The sequence below is a fragment of the Hemibagrus wyckioides genome, linkage group LG06 (assembly GCF_019097595.1).
Source record: "Hemibagrus wyckioides isolate EC202008001 linkage group LG06, SWU_Hwy_1.0, whole genome shotgun sequence".
Classification (NCBI taxonomy): domain Eukaryota; kingdom Metazoa; phylum Chordata; class Actinopteri; order Siluriformes; family Bagridae; genus Hemibagrus; species Hemibagrus wyckioides.
In genome coordinates, this window is record NC_080715.1 from 24,666,197 (window position 1) to 24,684,584 (window position 18,388).

An 18,388-nucleotide genomic window follows, 5' to 3' on the forward strand; every position below is an offset into this window, starting at 1 on the left:
CCTGTGTGGTCAAAACACAGGAAAAGCATTCACTACATACAAGGCTTAGAAAATGTGCAGTTGGCAAGACTTCACAATGAATGTTTTAGTTTGCTTTATACACCGTTCATACAGAAGTGGAAGTAGTTCAGCACTCAGGGGAGGGGGACCTTTGCTAGTAGGAAGGTGTAATGTCCTGGGCTGATGTGACAAGGAGTTTGATTGATTTCCAAACTGTTCTTCAAAGCAAACCTTCAAAGTCAACCTTTTCTTGCTTTCAATTGCAGCTTATAGGTGAAAAAATTTAAATGATCCTATTTGTGATTCCTAATCATTATGTGTGTAGTTTTAGTTATTTGATATAAAATGATTCTTTTGACATAACATGCTGGAATGGAGTAGAATGTGGTACAATATTGTTGTATAATATTGCATACATAATACAATGTATAACATTAATTTAGCATCTAAAATCAATTACATTTTCAGCCAAATACTTTTAAAACCTTTCAATGTCCAAAACATTTCTCCAGAATCATAACTGAACCCAACTCATGCTCTTTTCCCTGTAGGACCCTTCGGTCACCAAAGTTGGAGGTGGGCGCAAGAAGACAGTCTCGTTCAGCAGCATGCCATCAGAAAAGAAAGTGAGCAGCGCAGCCGACTGTTTGGCCTTCATGCAGGGGGGTTGTGAGCTAAAAAAAGTACGTCCCAACATGCGCATTTATTGCCGTTTCTACACCTTGGACCCTGAACAAGCCTGCCTGCGTTGGGAGCCTTCAAAAAAGGATGCAGACCGTGCTCGACTGGACATTTCCTCTATCCGTGAGGTCCGCACTGGTAAAAGCACTGAAACCTTTCTTCATAATGGTCCATCAGATCACCTGGCTGAAGAGGCTGCCTTTTCCATCATTCATGGAGATGATTATCAGTCCCTGGACCTGGTGGCACTGTCGCCTGATGTAGCAAACATCTGGGTGACTGGTTTGAGGTATTTGGTGTCCCACCCTGGAGCCTTGTCTGGTGGAAGTGGGGGAGATGGAGGAGTAGGAGAGAGAAGTGTGGGAAGCAAGTTGAGGAGGGATTGGCTGGCAGCAGAGTTTGCCCTGGGAGATGAGGATGGGCATGGAATTGTGTCAGAGGACATAGCTGTGGCTACCATCTGCAGATTATGCCCTGGAATTAAGGAAGCAAAGGTGAGACAGGGTTGCACTGGATTGAACAGACATGATTTGTTTGCCATTATCGGTACTGAAATTGAGTGCAGTATAATTAAATGCTCAAAAATCTAAAAACTTTTAATTGAAATTCTTATTGGTAAACTTGGACATTTGAATTGTTTTTCACAGTTTGAACAAATTCTGAAACATAATATTTGTAAAATGTTAATGTTAACCAATTGTTTTTTAGAGCTAGACCTCGATACTAGATTTGAATGATTGAATATTTGTAGCTATTACTATTACTATACTAGCTGTTCATGTTTTGAACCGTTCCTAAAAGCGTAATACTCTATATTGAACCTTCAAGGGTCTGCCGAGAGTATCAAACAGGAGTACCCATTAGGGTGTTTTTAATGAGTGCGCTCATTAAATAACTGAGAGTGCAATATTGGGGTTAAAAGCTTAAAAGCAGCAGGGTACTCTTAAACAAAATAAATTATAAAGTTGCAAATCAGTAGAAAGGCCCCTGTCTCTGCATCACTGCTCAGTCTGGCTGCTGTGCTTCACAGAGACTGGGGGAGTGGAATTTAACAGCTGCACACACACGCATGTTTATATATATATATATATATATATATATATATATATATATGTGTGTGTGTGTGTGTGTGTGTGTGGAGGGGAAGGTTGCTGACAGCTGAGGACAGAAGGAGGACAAGAGCAACAGAACCATGCCTCTAAGTCTCTGTGACAGCGGGTATGAGGCATCTGCTTCATGTGGCAACAGAAAAGACAAATAAAGGCACTAAAGGGCAAACAGTGAGGGCAGGAAAGTGTAGAGGCTGTGCTTCTGGCTGTGATTTGCAGCCTTCATTACCATGCTGTAATCTTGTATATGCCTGATCATGTCAAATTTCTGTGCATTACTGTTTGTGCTGGATTTGTGTAGTGGTTAGAATTAGACACAGATGGATAAACAGATAGTTCACAGATATTCCACATTTTCAAGCGTCAAGTTTAGCACTAAAAAATCTTTGACGGTTAGGCAGCTTTAGAGCAGCTTTAGAGGAGGACACTCTTGGGCCTTTTTTTAAAGGAAAGCCCTGGTTTGTAGCTCCCATGATGTTACAAAATACAATCTCTCACTACTGTTTAATGTGTTGTGTTCTTTTTATTGAATAAGCTTCCAACTGTATTCAGAACTTATGGTCTATAGAACTGAACAAACATCTCCCCTCTCTACACTTTACGCTTTAGGTACGTCTGCGCTTTAAGGAGATCCAACGTAGCAAAGAGAAGCTGACATCTCATGTGACACTTGAAGAATTTCAGGAGGCCTACTGTGAGCTGTGCACCCGGCCTGATGTTTACTTCCTTTTAGTGCAGCTATCAAAAGACCGGGAGTGCCTAGATGTACAGGACCTACGTCTTTTCTTGGAGACTGAACAGGGGCTGCCATTGGCCACCACTGAAGGCTGCCTGGAGCTCCTGCGTCGCTTTGAACCCTCTGCAGTTTGTCGTGAGAAAGGTCTCCTGGGCCTGGATGGCTTCACCAACTATCTTCAGTCAACTGAGTGCCAGCTGTTTGACCCTGAGCACCAGTATGTATGTCATGACATGATGTTACCCTTGTGCCACTATTATATCAGCACATCCTACCGCTCCTATCTGCTAGATGATCAGGTTCATGGCAAGGCTGATCTGTTAGGGCTGACTCGAGCCCTACGATCTGGGTGTCGATGTTTGGAGCTTGGTGTAACTGATGGACCTGATGGGGAACCGCTTTTGGGGGTTGATCATGAGTCAGACACCAAGCACCATCATCACCACCATCATCACCATCATCACCATAGCCTAGTCACACTGCACAGTGCCCTGGAAGTGATTAACAAATATGCCTTTCTCACCTCTCAGTACCCAATGTTACTATACTTGTGTCAGCGATGTTCCCCCAGTCAGCAGCTCACACTAGCTCTGCACCTAAAGAAGGTATTTGGAGCAAAACTGTACAGGCCAGAATGCATGCCCATCACTCCTGGTGGACGCATTTCCACACTGCCCTCTCCTGAGCAGCTAAAAGGAAGGGTACTGCTAGTAGGTAAGAAACTGCCTTCAGAAGAGGAGGGCTCTGAGGGAGAGGTATCTGAAGAGGATGAGGAGATTGGTGGTGGAGGTCCGCTGGCCGGTCGTCGGATGACCATTCCTGGGGAAGAGGACCTAGGGGTTGTTCTGGTGGTTCCACCACCTCCTCAGCCAAGGCGACTTCGATTGCGGCGAGAGCTTTCTGATCTGATAGCAGTGGCTCGCACTGGAAGCCGTAACTTCTATTCTCACCGTTCCAATACTCAGCAGTCTCAACAAGCCTCTCCTCCATCCACGCCCTCCACACCCAGCACCCCAGGTTTTCCAGACTCCTCTTACTGGAGCCTCTGCTCTCTAGGAGAGGGTGAAGCAGGCCGGCTAGCAAGTGAGAGCCCAGAGGAGCTGGTGAGCTTCACTAAGCGCTGTCTTACTCGAGTTCGGCCCAGCTCAGTCCGGCTGGACTCCAGCAATCCCAACCCACAAGGCTACTGGAAAGGAGGTGTGCAGCTGGTGGCACTCAACCAGCAGACACCAGGTGCCATGCTGGATCTAAGCCGAGGCCGCTTTGCCCAGAATGGAGGCTGTGGATATGTCCTGAAGCCAGCTGTCATGCGAGATGAGGTCTCCTACTTCAGTGCACAGTCACAGGGCTGCGTGCCTGGGGTACCACCACAGACTCTCAGGGTGAAAGTTATCAGCGCTCACAGTCTGCCCAAACCACAGGGTTCTGGGGCCAAGGGTGAAGTCATCGACCCCTATGTGGTGCTAGAACTGCATGGTGTTCCAGCAGACTGTGCTGAGCAGAGAACTCGCACCGCAGCCCAGAACCAGGATAACCCGCTGTTTGATGAGACATTCGAGTTTCAGGTAAGAGAAAGTTTGACTCTACTGACTTGAACAGTAATATTTTCCAGAACACATATTTAAAGACCAGCCTGACAAGATGGATTTAACAGTCAAGCTATTTAAATGCCAATTGGGATTAAGAATCAGACAGGCTTGTAATTACTGGAGGACAAAACACAGCAGGGAAGAATTGTATCATAACTTCTTTCATTTCCATACTGATTGATACATTCATCATAAAAATGATTAATTGCTTGCCTTTTGTAAAAGCTTTAAGTTTAAAGTGGGAGCTGATCTTTGAAATATGGCTTTAAAACATTTTATGTGAGAATGCATTTTGGAACATAATTTTGGCAGAATTGAGCTTAAAGTGAACCAACAAATAAGTAAAGCTGCAAAGAGTCTCAAGTATGAGCCATCAACTGAATCATGTTACACCCAACCATTTAAAAAGCGAAACTCCACCCTGCTTGCAAATTAATTGTCATCTCTTAGGTCGCTAACTAACCAAACGTTTCTCTGCCATAACTGTGCCGTAATTACAGTCTGGAATTGTTGTCTTTGACTCCAGTATTTACTGTCTCCACTATCTCTTTGCTGGATTTTTTCACTAATATGACTGAGCATCACTGGAAATTGGTGAAAGAGATGCTAATAGTAAATCTTCATAATTATCTCTTATGTTCATGCTGAAAATTTCTTCTTTTAAACACCAATGTATCAGCAGTAGCAGCAGCAGTATCCTCCAAGACACATCCTCCAAGATCCTCCAAGTGGTTGTGTAATACTATACAACCACTAACTTCTCAAAGGCATAACAAAACAGCCTGACTCTGTTAACACAACCTTACAAATTAACACTAGGATTTTAAAAAAGCACATTACAAATATTTCAGTATAAACATATAAAATATTTTTTCTTTTCATTTTTTTTCATTTTTTCCCCTTTAACTGACTTGTGTCACTGTATCTTTGCATACGCACCCATGTTTAAAAATTTTACCAATAGCTTATACATACTGTTCCACATTACCTTAACACCACAAATGTTACAACCTTAGCTTTTACAAAAAAAAGTGCTGCTATAGCATATTGCTGAGTTAATATCATATTGAAATGTGACAGTAACAGAAATATTATTGCTTAGCCTGGACTTTGCATAAACAGTTCAGGAAGATCTGAGTGAGTACCACAGTGTGGCAGAACGCCACTGCAACTCTGAGGTCTGAAACAAGACAGACTCTGTGTGAAGTGCAAAACTAGAAGCCAAATCTCCATGGAGAGGATGGCTGGAGTCATCTGTTTTTGTGCCCTCTACACATTCTACACAATTGATAAGCGTATGGACTTTTACTGGAAATGATTGTTATGGAAAACAAATTCAGAATAGAAACATGTATACATGCTCACTATGATAAAAAAAATATAATAGTACTTCTTACTAGACATGCACGATATATAACCTGTTTAGTCTAATTAACTCTCAGAAGGTTGATGGTTGAACTTTAATTGTAGTGCCATGGTTCACATTTACACAGTGATTTTTGCTTCCTTTTAGTGCACACTCATTAACCAATTAAACCAAGCTCATATGAATGATGATCCTCATGATTTGCCCTCAAAAACACAGAGATTGGAAACATGCGCATGTGAAGAAATCCCACAATAGGAACAAATTGTCCTTATCAATTCCTTTAGTCACTTATGTTTTAGAAGTTATAGTCCTACAAATTGCAGACGAGTAAAAGTGACATTATTTGTATATTTTATGCATGCTAAAGTGTCTGCATTTTCATTTGCAAAATGTGCATTTTTTCTTTGTATATATGCATATGTACATTCAAGCATTTATTATTAGTATCGCTTTTCCAGCCAGCTAATCTCATGAGACCATGTGGAATGTAACTTTCTAATCCATGAAATATTCTGTTGTCCAAAAAAAACCCAACAACACAGAAACTGGAAACTCAGAACACAGAACTAGACAACAGGCTTGGACTTAACATGAATTGCCTCTAATACCTGATAAAATTTCACAAAGATACAGCAGGATATGAGGAGAACAACTAATCGAATCCGAACAAAATCCTGTTAGAAACGTTATCACATGGCAGGAACACAAAATGTACAGGAAAACTGAGAGAGGGAGTTCCTGACATGTTTACAGTAGGTATGACTGTGTTCCTCTCAAAGAATGGTGGCAATTAGCGCATATTATAGTTGAGAGTAAGAGGCACTTTCTAGTAATCATGTGAAAATGACTACAGACTGCTCTGAAGTGTTTTTTTTTTTGATGATATTCCAAATATGCCATGTTATGCCAAGCTATAATGAGGTTAATGGAGTTTATAATGTAGCAGTAATTAAGGTTAATGCAGATTCCGGTGCAAATGGAGAGAACAGCTCTTACAGAGCTGCAATTATGAAAGCAACGGCTAATGCTACTGCAAAAACTACAACCTCTGATCATAGTCAGCCTAATTACAGTCTTATAATTAAGGAATGCAGATAAGTTGTCCCTTAACCACTTGTTTTGCCTGTGAATGCTCATAGGTTTGAGGAAATTCATTGTTATTAAGACTCCATCTGACCCATTCTTTAGCACATTGCACTGAGGATTAAATGCATCTTATTGCAGCTACGGTCTTTCAGTGACTGTTGCTTCATGATTATTAAGCGGAGATCTGCTCTACACACACACACACACACACATAATTCACAAACTAAGTGTGATATGATTGATGACTCCTGCTCCTCATTTTGCTTTTTTCATTAAACACATTCATCACAGAAAGCAACTTCTCCTTAATGATACCCATCTCTCTGCATTTGTGTCTCTGTACACTTGTATTATTTAATTGTGATCACTGTAATTTAATATTAGACATTGTTTCTTATTGACTGGTATGTACCATTATAAATATTAAGGCATTCATTTTAATTGGGATAGTCTTATATTGAATCTAGGAAGGTACACTTAGTTGGGCTAAGGGGCTTAGGGGCTGTTTTATTTTGATTCAAATACATTTCTGGATTTAAGGGTATATTCGGGACTAGGGTTATTATGCATAATGTAAAAGAAATGTTTGGTTATCTAAAATGAAAACGTACAATTACAAATAAACAGTGATTTCATGGAGGTTGCATGTGTTACAGGGGTTTCCTCTGGGTACTCCGGTTTCCTCGCCTTGCTTAAAGACATGGGTTATAGGCTGACTGGCATCTCTAAATTGTCCATACAGTGTGAATGGGTGTGTGAGTGTGTGTGATCGTGTCTCTGTTCAGGGTGTCCCCCACCTTGAGTCCCCTGGGATTGACTACAGCCTCAGTGTAGGAAAAGTGCTACAAGAAAATAGATTTCTTTCTTTCTTTCTTTCTTTCTTTCTTTCTTTCTTTCTTTCTTTCTTTCTTTCTTTCTTTCTTTCTTTCTTTCTTTCTTTGAAAAAATGTGTTTCACTGATTTACTGTGTGTATTCTTATGGGCAGTTTATAAAGTGTTTTCTCTTTGTTGTGTGCTTTCCAGCTTTTAGAGCATGAAGATGTGCAAACACACACAAGCCTGACTTACTCACCTCTGTGTGTGTATGGATGTGTGTTTGTGTTTGTGTGTGTGTGTGTGTGTGTGTGTGTGTGTGTCTGTGTGTGAATGTATGCTATGTCATGCACACATTCTGTTTCCAAACACCACTATTGATTTAAGGGTTTGAGGGAAAAAATCCTGCACAGATTGAGCACACATTCGTACTCTTAATTTTCTCTAATGAGTAAATGAACAGGGTGGACAACATACTGAGCTTGCTAATAAATTATGAGTAATGATAGCAGATAATGAGTAATATTGCAGTGTAGGTTGGTACTGATATACAATACTGGAAGAGCAGCTCTGTTTGATTGTGTGTTTAATCTTATAAATAATCTTATAAATAGTGCACAAAATGTTTGTAAATCTGTTTTTTGTATAAAAATGTAGTCAAATTTTAGCACATCTGTAGTAGACATATGTTTTGGTGCTTAGTATTTGGATTTATCCAAACAGTAGTTGCACGTATGTGAGTACGCTTACAATTCACTATAATTGTGACATTCAAATTAGGCCTAAAAATGCCAAAAAATAAAAAAAGAATATATTGATGTGCTGGGTTTTCTTAATAGGTGAACATGCCAGAACTGGCACTGCTCCGGTTTGTCGTTCTGGATGATGACTACATTGGTGATGACTTTATTGGCCAGTACACCATCGCTTTCGAATGCCTACAGCCTGGCTACAGGAATGTGCCCCTGCTTGGCCTGGCTGGAGAGCCTTTACCCCACGCCAGCCTGTTTGTTCATGTGGCTATCACGAACCGCCGTGGTGGAGGCAAGGCTCACAGACGTGGTCTATCTGTGAAGCGAGGAGTGCGTAGAGGAAGGGAGTACGTCACCCTCCGAAACACGGCCATCAAAGTGTTAGATGACACCTTTCGCTCTGCCAGTGCTCCACTCAAAGAGGCCACTGACCTGCGGGAGAATGCACTGGTAAGTGTGGTAGATTCATGTAACTCTGATACACATTTTACAAAAAACTATATTGAAAGATCAGTGCTAATTGTTTCTGTTGTGCACCACTCTCTCTCTCTCTCTCTCTCTCTCTCTCTCTCTCTATATATATATATATATATATATTATATTATTATATATATTATATATATATATATTACTCTGTACCGATATAATATGGAAAATTAATTTGAAAAATTGAAGAAAAATTTGATGGAAAAATGATATGTTCAGTCTGTTTTAAGTTAAGTTACATTACTGCACAGTGAAATTTTTTCTTCTCATATCCCATCCTTGGGGGTTGGGGTTAGAGCGCAGGGTCAGCCATGATGCAGCACACCTGGAGCAGGGTGGGTTGGGGGCCTTGCTCAAGGGCCCAGTGGTGGCAGCTTGGCTACCACCATGAATGAAAAATAGGCATGTATTCTAATAAAAATGAGAAGCAAGAACCAAGACAATCTGTTACCAGCTGTATATTAACAGTATATATCTCTGTTATTAAATATGACCCGTGTTAGACCTCTGTTATTAAGTATGACCCAGCTCTAAACATGTCTCAAGCTATAGGTCTATTAAAAACATGTAGTTTGGTCCACATTCAGTGTTCATTTGTATGCTGAGGAGACAGGACTTGCCTTCCTGACTCACTGATATGATGCATCTGTGTGGTATTTTGTGGAATTAGATGTTACCTGCCTGTATGAGAAAGCAGTAGGGTAGGATTATTCCAGATGTATAAATACCTTTCACAGAACCGCTTATCTCGCACACACACACACACACACAAACCAGAAACACCCCCCCACCCACACACACACATTTGCACACAGACAAACACACAGGCACACCCACATGGGCACACTCACCCATACACACCCCCTCCACACATACACACACAGGCACATACACAAAGCGACACCTACCCACACACACCCTCTCCACACACACACACACACAAGCAAACACACACAATACCACAGACAGTGATGGCAATAACGACACAAGCTAGATGACTACCAGGTGGAAAACTCCAGTGAGGCAAGGAGTGATATACACAGATCAGCCGTAACATTATGAGCAGTGACAGGTGAAGTGAATAACACTGATTATCTCCTCATCATGGCACCTGTGAGTGGGTGGGATATATTAGGCAGCAAGTGAACATTTTGTCCTCAATGTTGATGTGTTAGAAGCAGGAAAAATGGACAAATAAGGATTTGAGCGAGTTTGATAAGGGCCAAATTGTGATGGCTAGATGACTGGATCAGAGCATCTCCAAAACTGCAGCTCTTGTGGGGTGTCCCCGGTCTGCAGTGGTCAGTATCTGTCAAAAGTGGTCCAAAGAAGGAACAGTGGTGAACTGGTGACAGGGTTCTGTTGCTGTATTTGGAATAGATTCACCTTGTTGGTGTAGAATGGTTGAGTGGGCTGCTGCAGGAAAATGGGGGAATGTAGAAAGGAGAAATCCTTGCTGAGATAACCTTTTAAGCTCTCAGGGCCCAGGTGGTCATCCTAGCTTACATTCTTCCCTCTCGTTTCCTGTAGTTGCTGAATTATTCATAGTAGTTCCAAAATAATATGCTTTAATACTATTAACTGAATAAATAAGCAGTGAAGTTATAGCACAACAGCTCTCTGCTTCCCTCCGGAAACTCCGGAAACACACAGCAACGACAACAGAGGACACAAACCACAAACCATGAAAACATGAACCGTGTATTTAATTACTATTTAACAGAAAGTGTTCAATGATTGGTCACAGTACTATGTATTTGGAATGATAACTAGATATTAAGCAAATAGAATAGAAAGTATGAAAGTGCTGTTTCCTTGCCTATTTGTGTATTTGTTCATATAACCAATAATCAGTTATTTATTATTTCTCATTTTCCGTAGTGTGCTACGGTGGCATTCAAAGAGCAATGTGGGCTCCCCCCAGTGTCCACGCTGAAGCAGTGCATGCAGAGTCTGGCCACAAGGCTGCAGGGACCTGATGGTTCCCCAGGAGCCAGCCTGATCCTGAAAGACGGTTATCCCTGCCTGGAGCCACTCGCAAACCTGAATGACACGACACGCAAGCTGCTTAATGCCTATGACACGGTGAATAACTCGCATGGCCAATAATTTATAGAGAAAAAACATCCTCAGCAGACAGAAGGTTTATGCCTGCTTTCATTGATTATAATGAAGCTGATTCCTAAGATCAAATGCAACAATTTTAAGGAGAAACAGATCTTGGAAACCAGAGCCTCTTTTTAGCCTGATCCATGTCTGGAGAAAGAATACACACAAGCAGTGTCACTATCTGTATCTGCATCTGTATCTGTTTAACAAACCAAATATTCAACTATTCATATCTGTGTCTGTGTTCAGATTTAAACCCGAACTTTTTTTCCATGCAATGTCACTCTAGCAGTTATTTTTGTTTGTAACTGCCCACAGGACAAACTAATATATATATATAAACTAATATATATATATATATATATATATATATATATATATATATATATATATATATATATATATATATATATATATACCACTATGACCCTGTTACTAAGGCAGTTATTAAGAACTACTAAATGAATACTGTAAATTCATAAATTTCATTAATGTTAATGAATGTGGGATTTCTTTCTCCTTTGAGCTTTATGTCAAACTGTTTTGTCCCACGGGATCTCGCTGCACACTTCTAATCACAAACAGATGCCCTATGAACCTTTCTGGCAAACCTTCTGAAAAGACATGTGCCTCCTGTTAGTGTCTGTTTATTTGTGTTTAGATCACGTTATCTGTTCATTCGGATAATAACGCATTCATATTCGGTTACATCCGTGATATATATACACAAACATGCCTTCAGATAGAGACTGCTTGTGGACAAAGGGAAGCTAAATTTCTCAAGCTGTGACTGAAGTTATATTTACATAAACACCCAGGGGGAATATTCAGGGCTTCCTGAAGAGTAAATATCTGTCAGCTGTGTGAGGCTGGCTAAAAACACTTTGGCTTGAAACATGAAAATAAGACACTGCTCATTTGCTAAGACATTTGTGTAACTCTGAATTACCTGTTGTTTAGATTTAGATTACTTTATTGTAAATGGAAGATATTAAAACTGAACAAAATGTCAGAACTCACAAGGTATAGTAAATGAGAAAGAAATGTATAGTAGTCTTAATATTAGTCATGAATCAGATAAACACTCGTTAATGCAGGTGTTGATTTTTTTAAATCATTAATTAAAGTGTTATTAACTTAATTTTTTAATATTACTAGTCTAATAGTGTACTAGTCAAACAGTATTACTATTAGTGTGTCAATACTGAAGTACATACGTCAAATACTGTATATGGAACCTCATCATGGGTGTTTCCCGGTAGTGAGCTGATGAAGGCTGTCTTGCTTGTCCACCCTCAAACCTAACAGTACAGAGCCAGTGAGATATTTAGGGTAACATTAATGCTTGGCTCCACATGGGCAACCACCTGAAGTTATGTGGTTGATGAGTCCAGTGGTTTACTTTTCTCTATTAATAGCTCACTCTGTGTAAAGACAGGTTTATACACAGCAGGACAGCTCAGCACTTAGAATAACACTACAATGAATATAAAAAGTCCACACACCGCTGTTAAAATGGCAGGTTTATGTGATGCAAAAAGAAAACGAGATAAATCATTTTTTTTATAAGAATTTTTGTCCCACACTGTGAAATTACAATGTGTAAAAATTAAGTGAAAGAAACATTTTTAGTGAAAAAGGAAGAATAAAAAATGCACAGTAACCTAGTTGCAGAAGTGTACACATCCCTAAACTAACACTGTTGAAGCATCTTTTGATTATTGGGTAAGAGTCTATCCATATGACGTATTTTGACCTGGCAATATTATCACTCTATTTCTTGCAAAAACATTCTAGAGCCCTCAGATTGTAAGGGCATTTAATGTGAACAGACTGCTTCAGGTAACCCCACAGATTTCTAGTTAGTCTGGTAATCTAGTATTTCAGGTCTGGGCTTTGGCTAGCTCCTTCAAAAATACTGGTCGTCTTTTGTTTATGCCATTATTAATGTTAGTGTTGGATGTATGCTTTGCGTCATTGTTATGCTGAAAGGTGAAATTCCGTTTCATCTTCAGCATGCTAGCAGACACATGAAGGTTTTGCACTAAAATCGATTGGTTTTTGTAGCTATTCATACCTTTGGGAATGGTATCATCAGACCCTTTCCCATTTTGCTGCATGTTTTTTGGTGATTTGGTTGGGCTTTTTTTTGGTGATTTTTTTTGTGAGAAATGGCTTCTGTCTAGCCGACCTACCCCACTGCCCAGACATGTGAAGAACATGAGATATTGTTGTCACATGCAGATAGTAATCAGTACATGTCAGATATATCTGCACCTCCTTGCCATAGATCTCTTGGCAATCTCCTTGGTAAGTTAAAGAGTTAAAGACAGGCTTTTACAGTGTTTCATCTAATGTTCTGGAAATTCTCTAATACCCCTGTACTGATCGATACATTTCAACAAGTGAGATACCATGAATGCTTTGTAAGCTGTTTGTGGACCATGACATCAGCAGTCAGATGATATCAAGAAAATGTGAAGAAAATTCTACAGAAACAACTGATCTTTATTTGGGCTTAAGCAGAATTATTTCATTGAATTATTTTATGTGACTGAACATGATTGGCTCATTCTTAACATAGCCATGCCCCCATTATAAAGGGATATGCATGCAACCAGGTTATTGTAACTTCTTTTTTATTGTTGCTATTTCTGACATTTCTTTATCATGATTTATCTCAGTTTCATGTTTTTTTTTGTTACATCAAAGAAACCTGCCATTTTAATCAGGGATGCATAGACTTTATATCCATTGTACATCATAAATCAGTTTCAACAGACTTCTTTTTTTCATGGTTCAGTTTTTTTCTTTTTTCAGAACGTGCTGAATCATTCACTGTGGAGCAATCTGATTAGGATCCAATTGGGGTGTGATTACATCTGGCATAAAGATGGTCATTTGTGCTCCTACCATTTGAGCATCCATCTTTTTTTCACTTCCAGTGGAACTGTTGTCTCAGGTTCATGTGGTGCATCTGAAACAGGCAGGAGTTTGGCCTGGCTGTCTGGCTGGGCCACATGTTATAAATATCTACTCTGTGGGAGAGGGCAGACAGGGTCTCAGCTTCGTCTGAGACAAGTCTACAATATATGTCAGTGAGTATGTGTCCTCTGCAAAACTCATGTTGCCTGTGTGTGTCCTTACAGATGATCTCAGCTAACAAACAGCTAATAGAGAATGCGGATACTGTGCAGGAGAGGATCGCTCAGGTACAGAAAGAAGGTGAGTTTGCTGATGAATGGAAAATCTGCTCTGCTGATCTGGGTTATATCAGACTGTTCATGATGAAGGTACAGCAGATTTTTACATTTAATAGATATTACAGTTGAATTACTATTTTAATCGAACACAGAATATTTCAAACCAAAGTCAGTTTCATTGAACTGTGTCATCTTCTATCATGGGAAAGGTGTATCTTGTGTATAGATGTATATTGGGACATCATAAATCTCGTTGTCTCTAACTACCATTCTATCTACACACATGCACATATTGCATGACATTTCTCATTAATCCAGATTTAGGTTTTTTATTCTTCGTTTGCAAATGAATAGAAAAAGCTGCCAGCTAGAGGGAGGTACATTGCTGGTGCTTATGTCCTTATGAGGATGAACGACTGTAATGGAACAGGATGAGTTCCACACTGCTTGTCTGGTATGGGAGAGAATGAGAGAGGTGAAAGAGGGCAGCTTAGAGAAGAGACAAAAAGCAGAGGGGATTTCATCAAGAGGAATATTGTCTTTACTAGCAGAAATAGATGCAGACCACTATTGGTCAACTTGGTTCCTGTACCAAGCAATAAATTGTGTTTCTGCTCACATATGATCATTAAATGCACGCATTACCGTGTATTATGTTCCTCTACAAGGCATGGTGTTTCATGAGGATCTGGCCAAGCTAGGGGAGAAGGAGAACCTGAAGGAACGAAAGCTGAGCAAAGCTGTAGAGAGCTTCACCTGGAACATCACTGTACTAAAGGTTCCTGCTCCTTTCTTTTCCTACATTCACTCATTTTGCTAATCTTCTGAGTGCCAAAATGCCACTGGGGCTTTTAGCTCTGTGCTATTCTTATACCTTTGTTGTTTTTGCATTAGTTGAATGATGAAATCTTTCAGTATTCAGTACTCTCTGTGTCTGTCACTCACATATCACATGGTACCTCTGCCTCTCTTTCCCAGGGTCAGTGTGATTTGCTGCGCAGTGCCAAAATGGATGCCCTGGATGCTCTGCGGCAGCTGGTGTTGGCTTGCGAAGCCTCCGGACTGACCTTGACCTCTGAACTCCAGTACACACCACACAACCTAACCTCCAGAAGGGGCAGCAGCCATGGCAATGGTCGCATCTGAGTTTCCCCGAACGAGCTGATAATGAGCTAGTGAATCTGCAGAGAATGTGGATAGATTAATGGTGCAATAATTAAGAGATAAGAGCATGGGATGAGAGGCTCTCATGAAGAGCGTAGCCAGGTGATGTGATTCGGACAGTAGCCACATGAATATATATGTATTGTGTGATAGATCCAAGGGACAATAAAAAGAAATGTTTAAAAATACTAGTAAGGACAGGTTCTTGTTTGTGATGATCAGAAATGCTTCTGAGAACAAAAACTGTGTAGCATACTTACAAGAGAATTGAGTGGAGAGATAAACTGGTTAGTTTTTTTAGTCGCAGGTCATTGTTAGGAGAATCCACTAGTGGCAAGTAAAACCTTTTCAAAGCTCCTAGGTTTGCAAGGAACGTTGACCTGGTTATATTGCCACTTCCTTGATTATATGAGTGCTGTCACTTTAGCACTATGCTTCTATTTTTTCAATTCAAAATTAAAAAGAGATGGCGATTAGCTTAAATCCATCTCATCCAACATACACAGGAGATCGTCTCCTGTACATACAATGTTCACACTCCTCTGACCCATTATGACTGGACTATATCAAAAATTATGGAATATATCAAATTCTTCCCCCTATCTCATTACATTTAGAGGAATCACAGGTTGCAGTGCTCACATGAATTAATTGAGCTCTCTGATCAAACCCATACATTTAAATAGTGAACAGTGGCACTCACACCATAATTATGAGTATTATATTTACAACCTTCCCAACCTCCACAATACCAGTGGTTCCTGGCTTCAGAGAAAAAAGGACAAGGACTGCCGTTTCATGGTGAATGTTGGAAAGATGTGCTTTATTCAGCTAGTTAAAAGTTAAAAGTAAGCACAGACTAACCAGAAATGGCGGATGAACACTGGAGCAACTCCTGGTTAATGTTATGGCTTGCATTGTTTAACATTTATTAACAGAGAAGAGAAGAGAAGCTTTGGAAAGTATTTTCTCATCTGCTTGAAAAGCAGCACTGAAAGTCGACTGTGTTTTCGTGTTTCAACTGACTTTAAAATAGTAATATAGAAATGCCAATATGTGACTTTTGACTGTGTATAGATATTTTTCTTTTTTGTATTGTTGACAAGTAGATGATGTGTGTGAGTACTGTAGTCAGTATTTGTGTGAAACACACCAATATCTGTAGCTAGGTATGTAAATCTGTGCGTGTGTTGATTATTAGGGGAAAAAATGTCATGAATGTGAAGAACTTTGCTGAAGGATTGTTGCATTCAAAAGGATTAGAAATGTTTCAGAATATTCATTTCTTGTTTCCTGTTTTTATCTGAATGACAAGAGCCACTTTGGACTTATCTTCCAGAGAAGGCACACGTAATATTTTCTTAGCATAAATGTGTGTATTTCTAATCATTCCATTCTGTACAAATCTTTCTCCTTTTACCTCTTCTACGTAACTTTCCACAGCAGCACACATTAAGAAAGCTTTGTTTCTGCCTTGTTTTGTCTGTCCATTTATCCCTCGTTCTCTCTGCCAGTGTACTGGTGATGAATGTCCAGAGGTGAACTTGCGTGGCAAGTGTATACATATGTGCATCATGTTCAGCAGATGTAGTCAGCGCTTTGTAATTAACAGTTAGTGTGTGTTGGTGAGACTTTCACCAAACCCAACAACTCAAACTTACACATCTATTCCCTATAGCAGAGCACTGAGCCATTCCTTAATGACCTGTATGCATGATCCGCTAATGGACTGAGAATCTATCCTTCACAGGATCTGCTTACCTCTAGCTGGGCTCATGGCTGAATAATGAATGCCAGTATTAGCTTTCGGTTTCTTTTTCTTTCTTTCTTTTTTTTTTAATAGTAGTCAGTGGGACTTACTGTGTAGCATCACATTAGTTTAGTTCCACAGAGCAATGTCCATGTCTATGAGATCAGAGAAGCGTGATGTTACCGGAATGAATGAATGAACAAACATAATATATTAAAAAAAGATAGATAACATTGTTGTATGGAATGAAACAGTACCACTAGTGAAAGACTTGTATGCAAATGCAGTACCATAGTCAACAGATGGCATCAGACACATATAGGTTTTTATCTTTAGCTTGTTCTCTAGCTTGTGGTCTATTCCCATGTAGATGTAAATGTATCGTATCAGTCTGGTCTAGCCAGATAAGCCCTGCGGTATTAAGTAGCCTGAAGGTGAACACTTCAGTTGGTACTTTGGTATTGCATTGTTTATTTACCTTGACGACCTCTGTGAACCCTTAACAGTAGTCCAGTTAGACTTTGAAAGCTTTTCTGTGTGACTGCTGTCCTCTGCGCTCGGCTCGCTTCTGTCGTGTCTGCCTTTTCTCTGGCCTTTACAAACAAACCTGCTCTTTTGCCTAAGTTGTTGTTGTATAAACAAAGAGTATTTATTAAAGGTAATAAGTGTGTTTTAAAGAGGATTAACTTTAAAGCGACTTTGCTTTTATTTTGAAAAGCCATTTTGTATTCTTAAAGATTAACATGATGATAATATAATACAGATATGGCACAGACTAAATAAATCTTTTACTGACTAGCTCTGTCTCTGTTAATTTTTTGTACTTTTTCATTAATCTGACTTCTTGTATTAAATCAATATGCTTCTATTTTTGTCATTCTGAGAATGAATAAGCTCCCCTTTTAACCACTAGGTGGCAATGTTTAGTAGCGAAATATCAGATTGAAACAGCAAATCTGAAAACAGTAAAACAGTTAAATGTATTAGGCTAGAACAAACGAACTACTACTTTCTTATTCTGTTATGTTTCCTTGCAAAAATGATATTCACAGTAGTTACATGTAAATGTACCGAAACCCGTATGTGTAATATAACCAACTGATAAAAAGAGGACTGAGCAACATCAACAAAAGAGCTACACTTTGCTCTGAGAACAGTTTTAATCCTTTTTGGAAGTCATTAAAGAAGATCTTTAATGATGGAGATCGATATCAGCTCCATAATCCACACATCAAAATTTCATGACTTCATCCTAGTGTTCATCAGACCACTCTTCAATTACATTTAGCAGTATATATCATTACCATTTTATCATCCTGGAATATGGGAATATCATCAGGAAAGAGGGTTCATACCATAACCTACACCTGGTCCTGTAAAACTGCCTCATATGTGTTGTTGGTTATATGACCATACAAAGCAATCAGTGAACCTAATGATTTCCACAACATGGCTCCTCACACTATTATGAATCCCCCCCAAATAATTAACAGCTGACAACAGGCATCCTTTGTCTTTCTCTGTCCAGATGTAGGAAATAT

The 18,388-nt window shown here is 39.7% G+C and overlaps 1 protein-coding gene across 2 annotated transcripts in view; it reads left to right on the forward strand.

Moving 5' to 3' along the window:
• The window catches only part of plcl1 (phospholipase C like 1), a 65,671-nt gene extending 48,026 nt beyond the window's left edge, over window positions 1-17,645 (forward strand). For both annotated transcript variants that reach the window (XM_058392488.1, XM_058392489.1), the window contains exons 2-8: window positions 552-1,175; window positions 2,400-4,091; window positions 8,223-8,585; window positions 10,503-10,706; window positions 13,880-13,955; window positions 14,602-14,711; window positions 14,912-17,645. In XM_058392488.1, coding sequence (XP_058248471.1) covers window positions 552-1,175; window positions 2,400-4,091; window positions 8,223-8,585; window positions 10,503-10,706; window positions 13,880-13,955; window positions 14,602-14,711; window positions 14,912-15,079 — 3,237 coding nt within the window. In that variant the 3' untranslated portion in view covers window positions 15,080-17,645. The remainder of the gene's footprint in view (window positions 1-551; window positions 1,176-2,399; window positions 4,092-8,222; window positions 8,586-10,502; window positions 10,707-13,879; window positions 13,956-14,601; window positions 14,712-14,911) is intronic.
• Window positions 17,646-18,388: the final 743 nt, after the last annotated feature.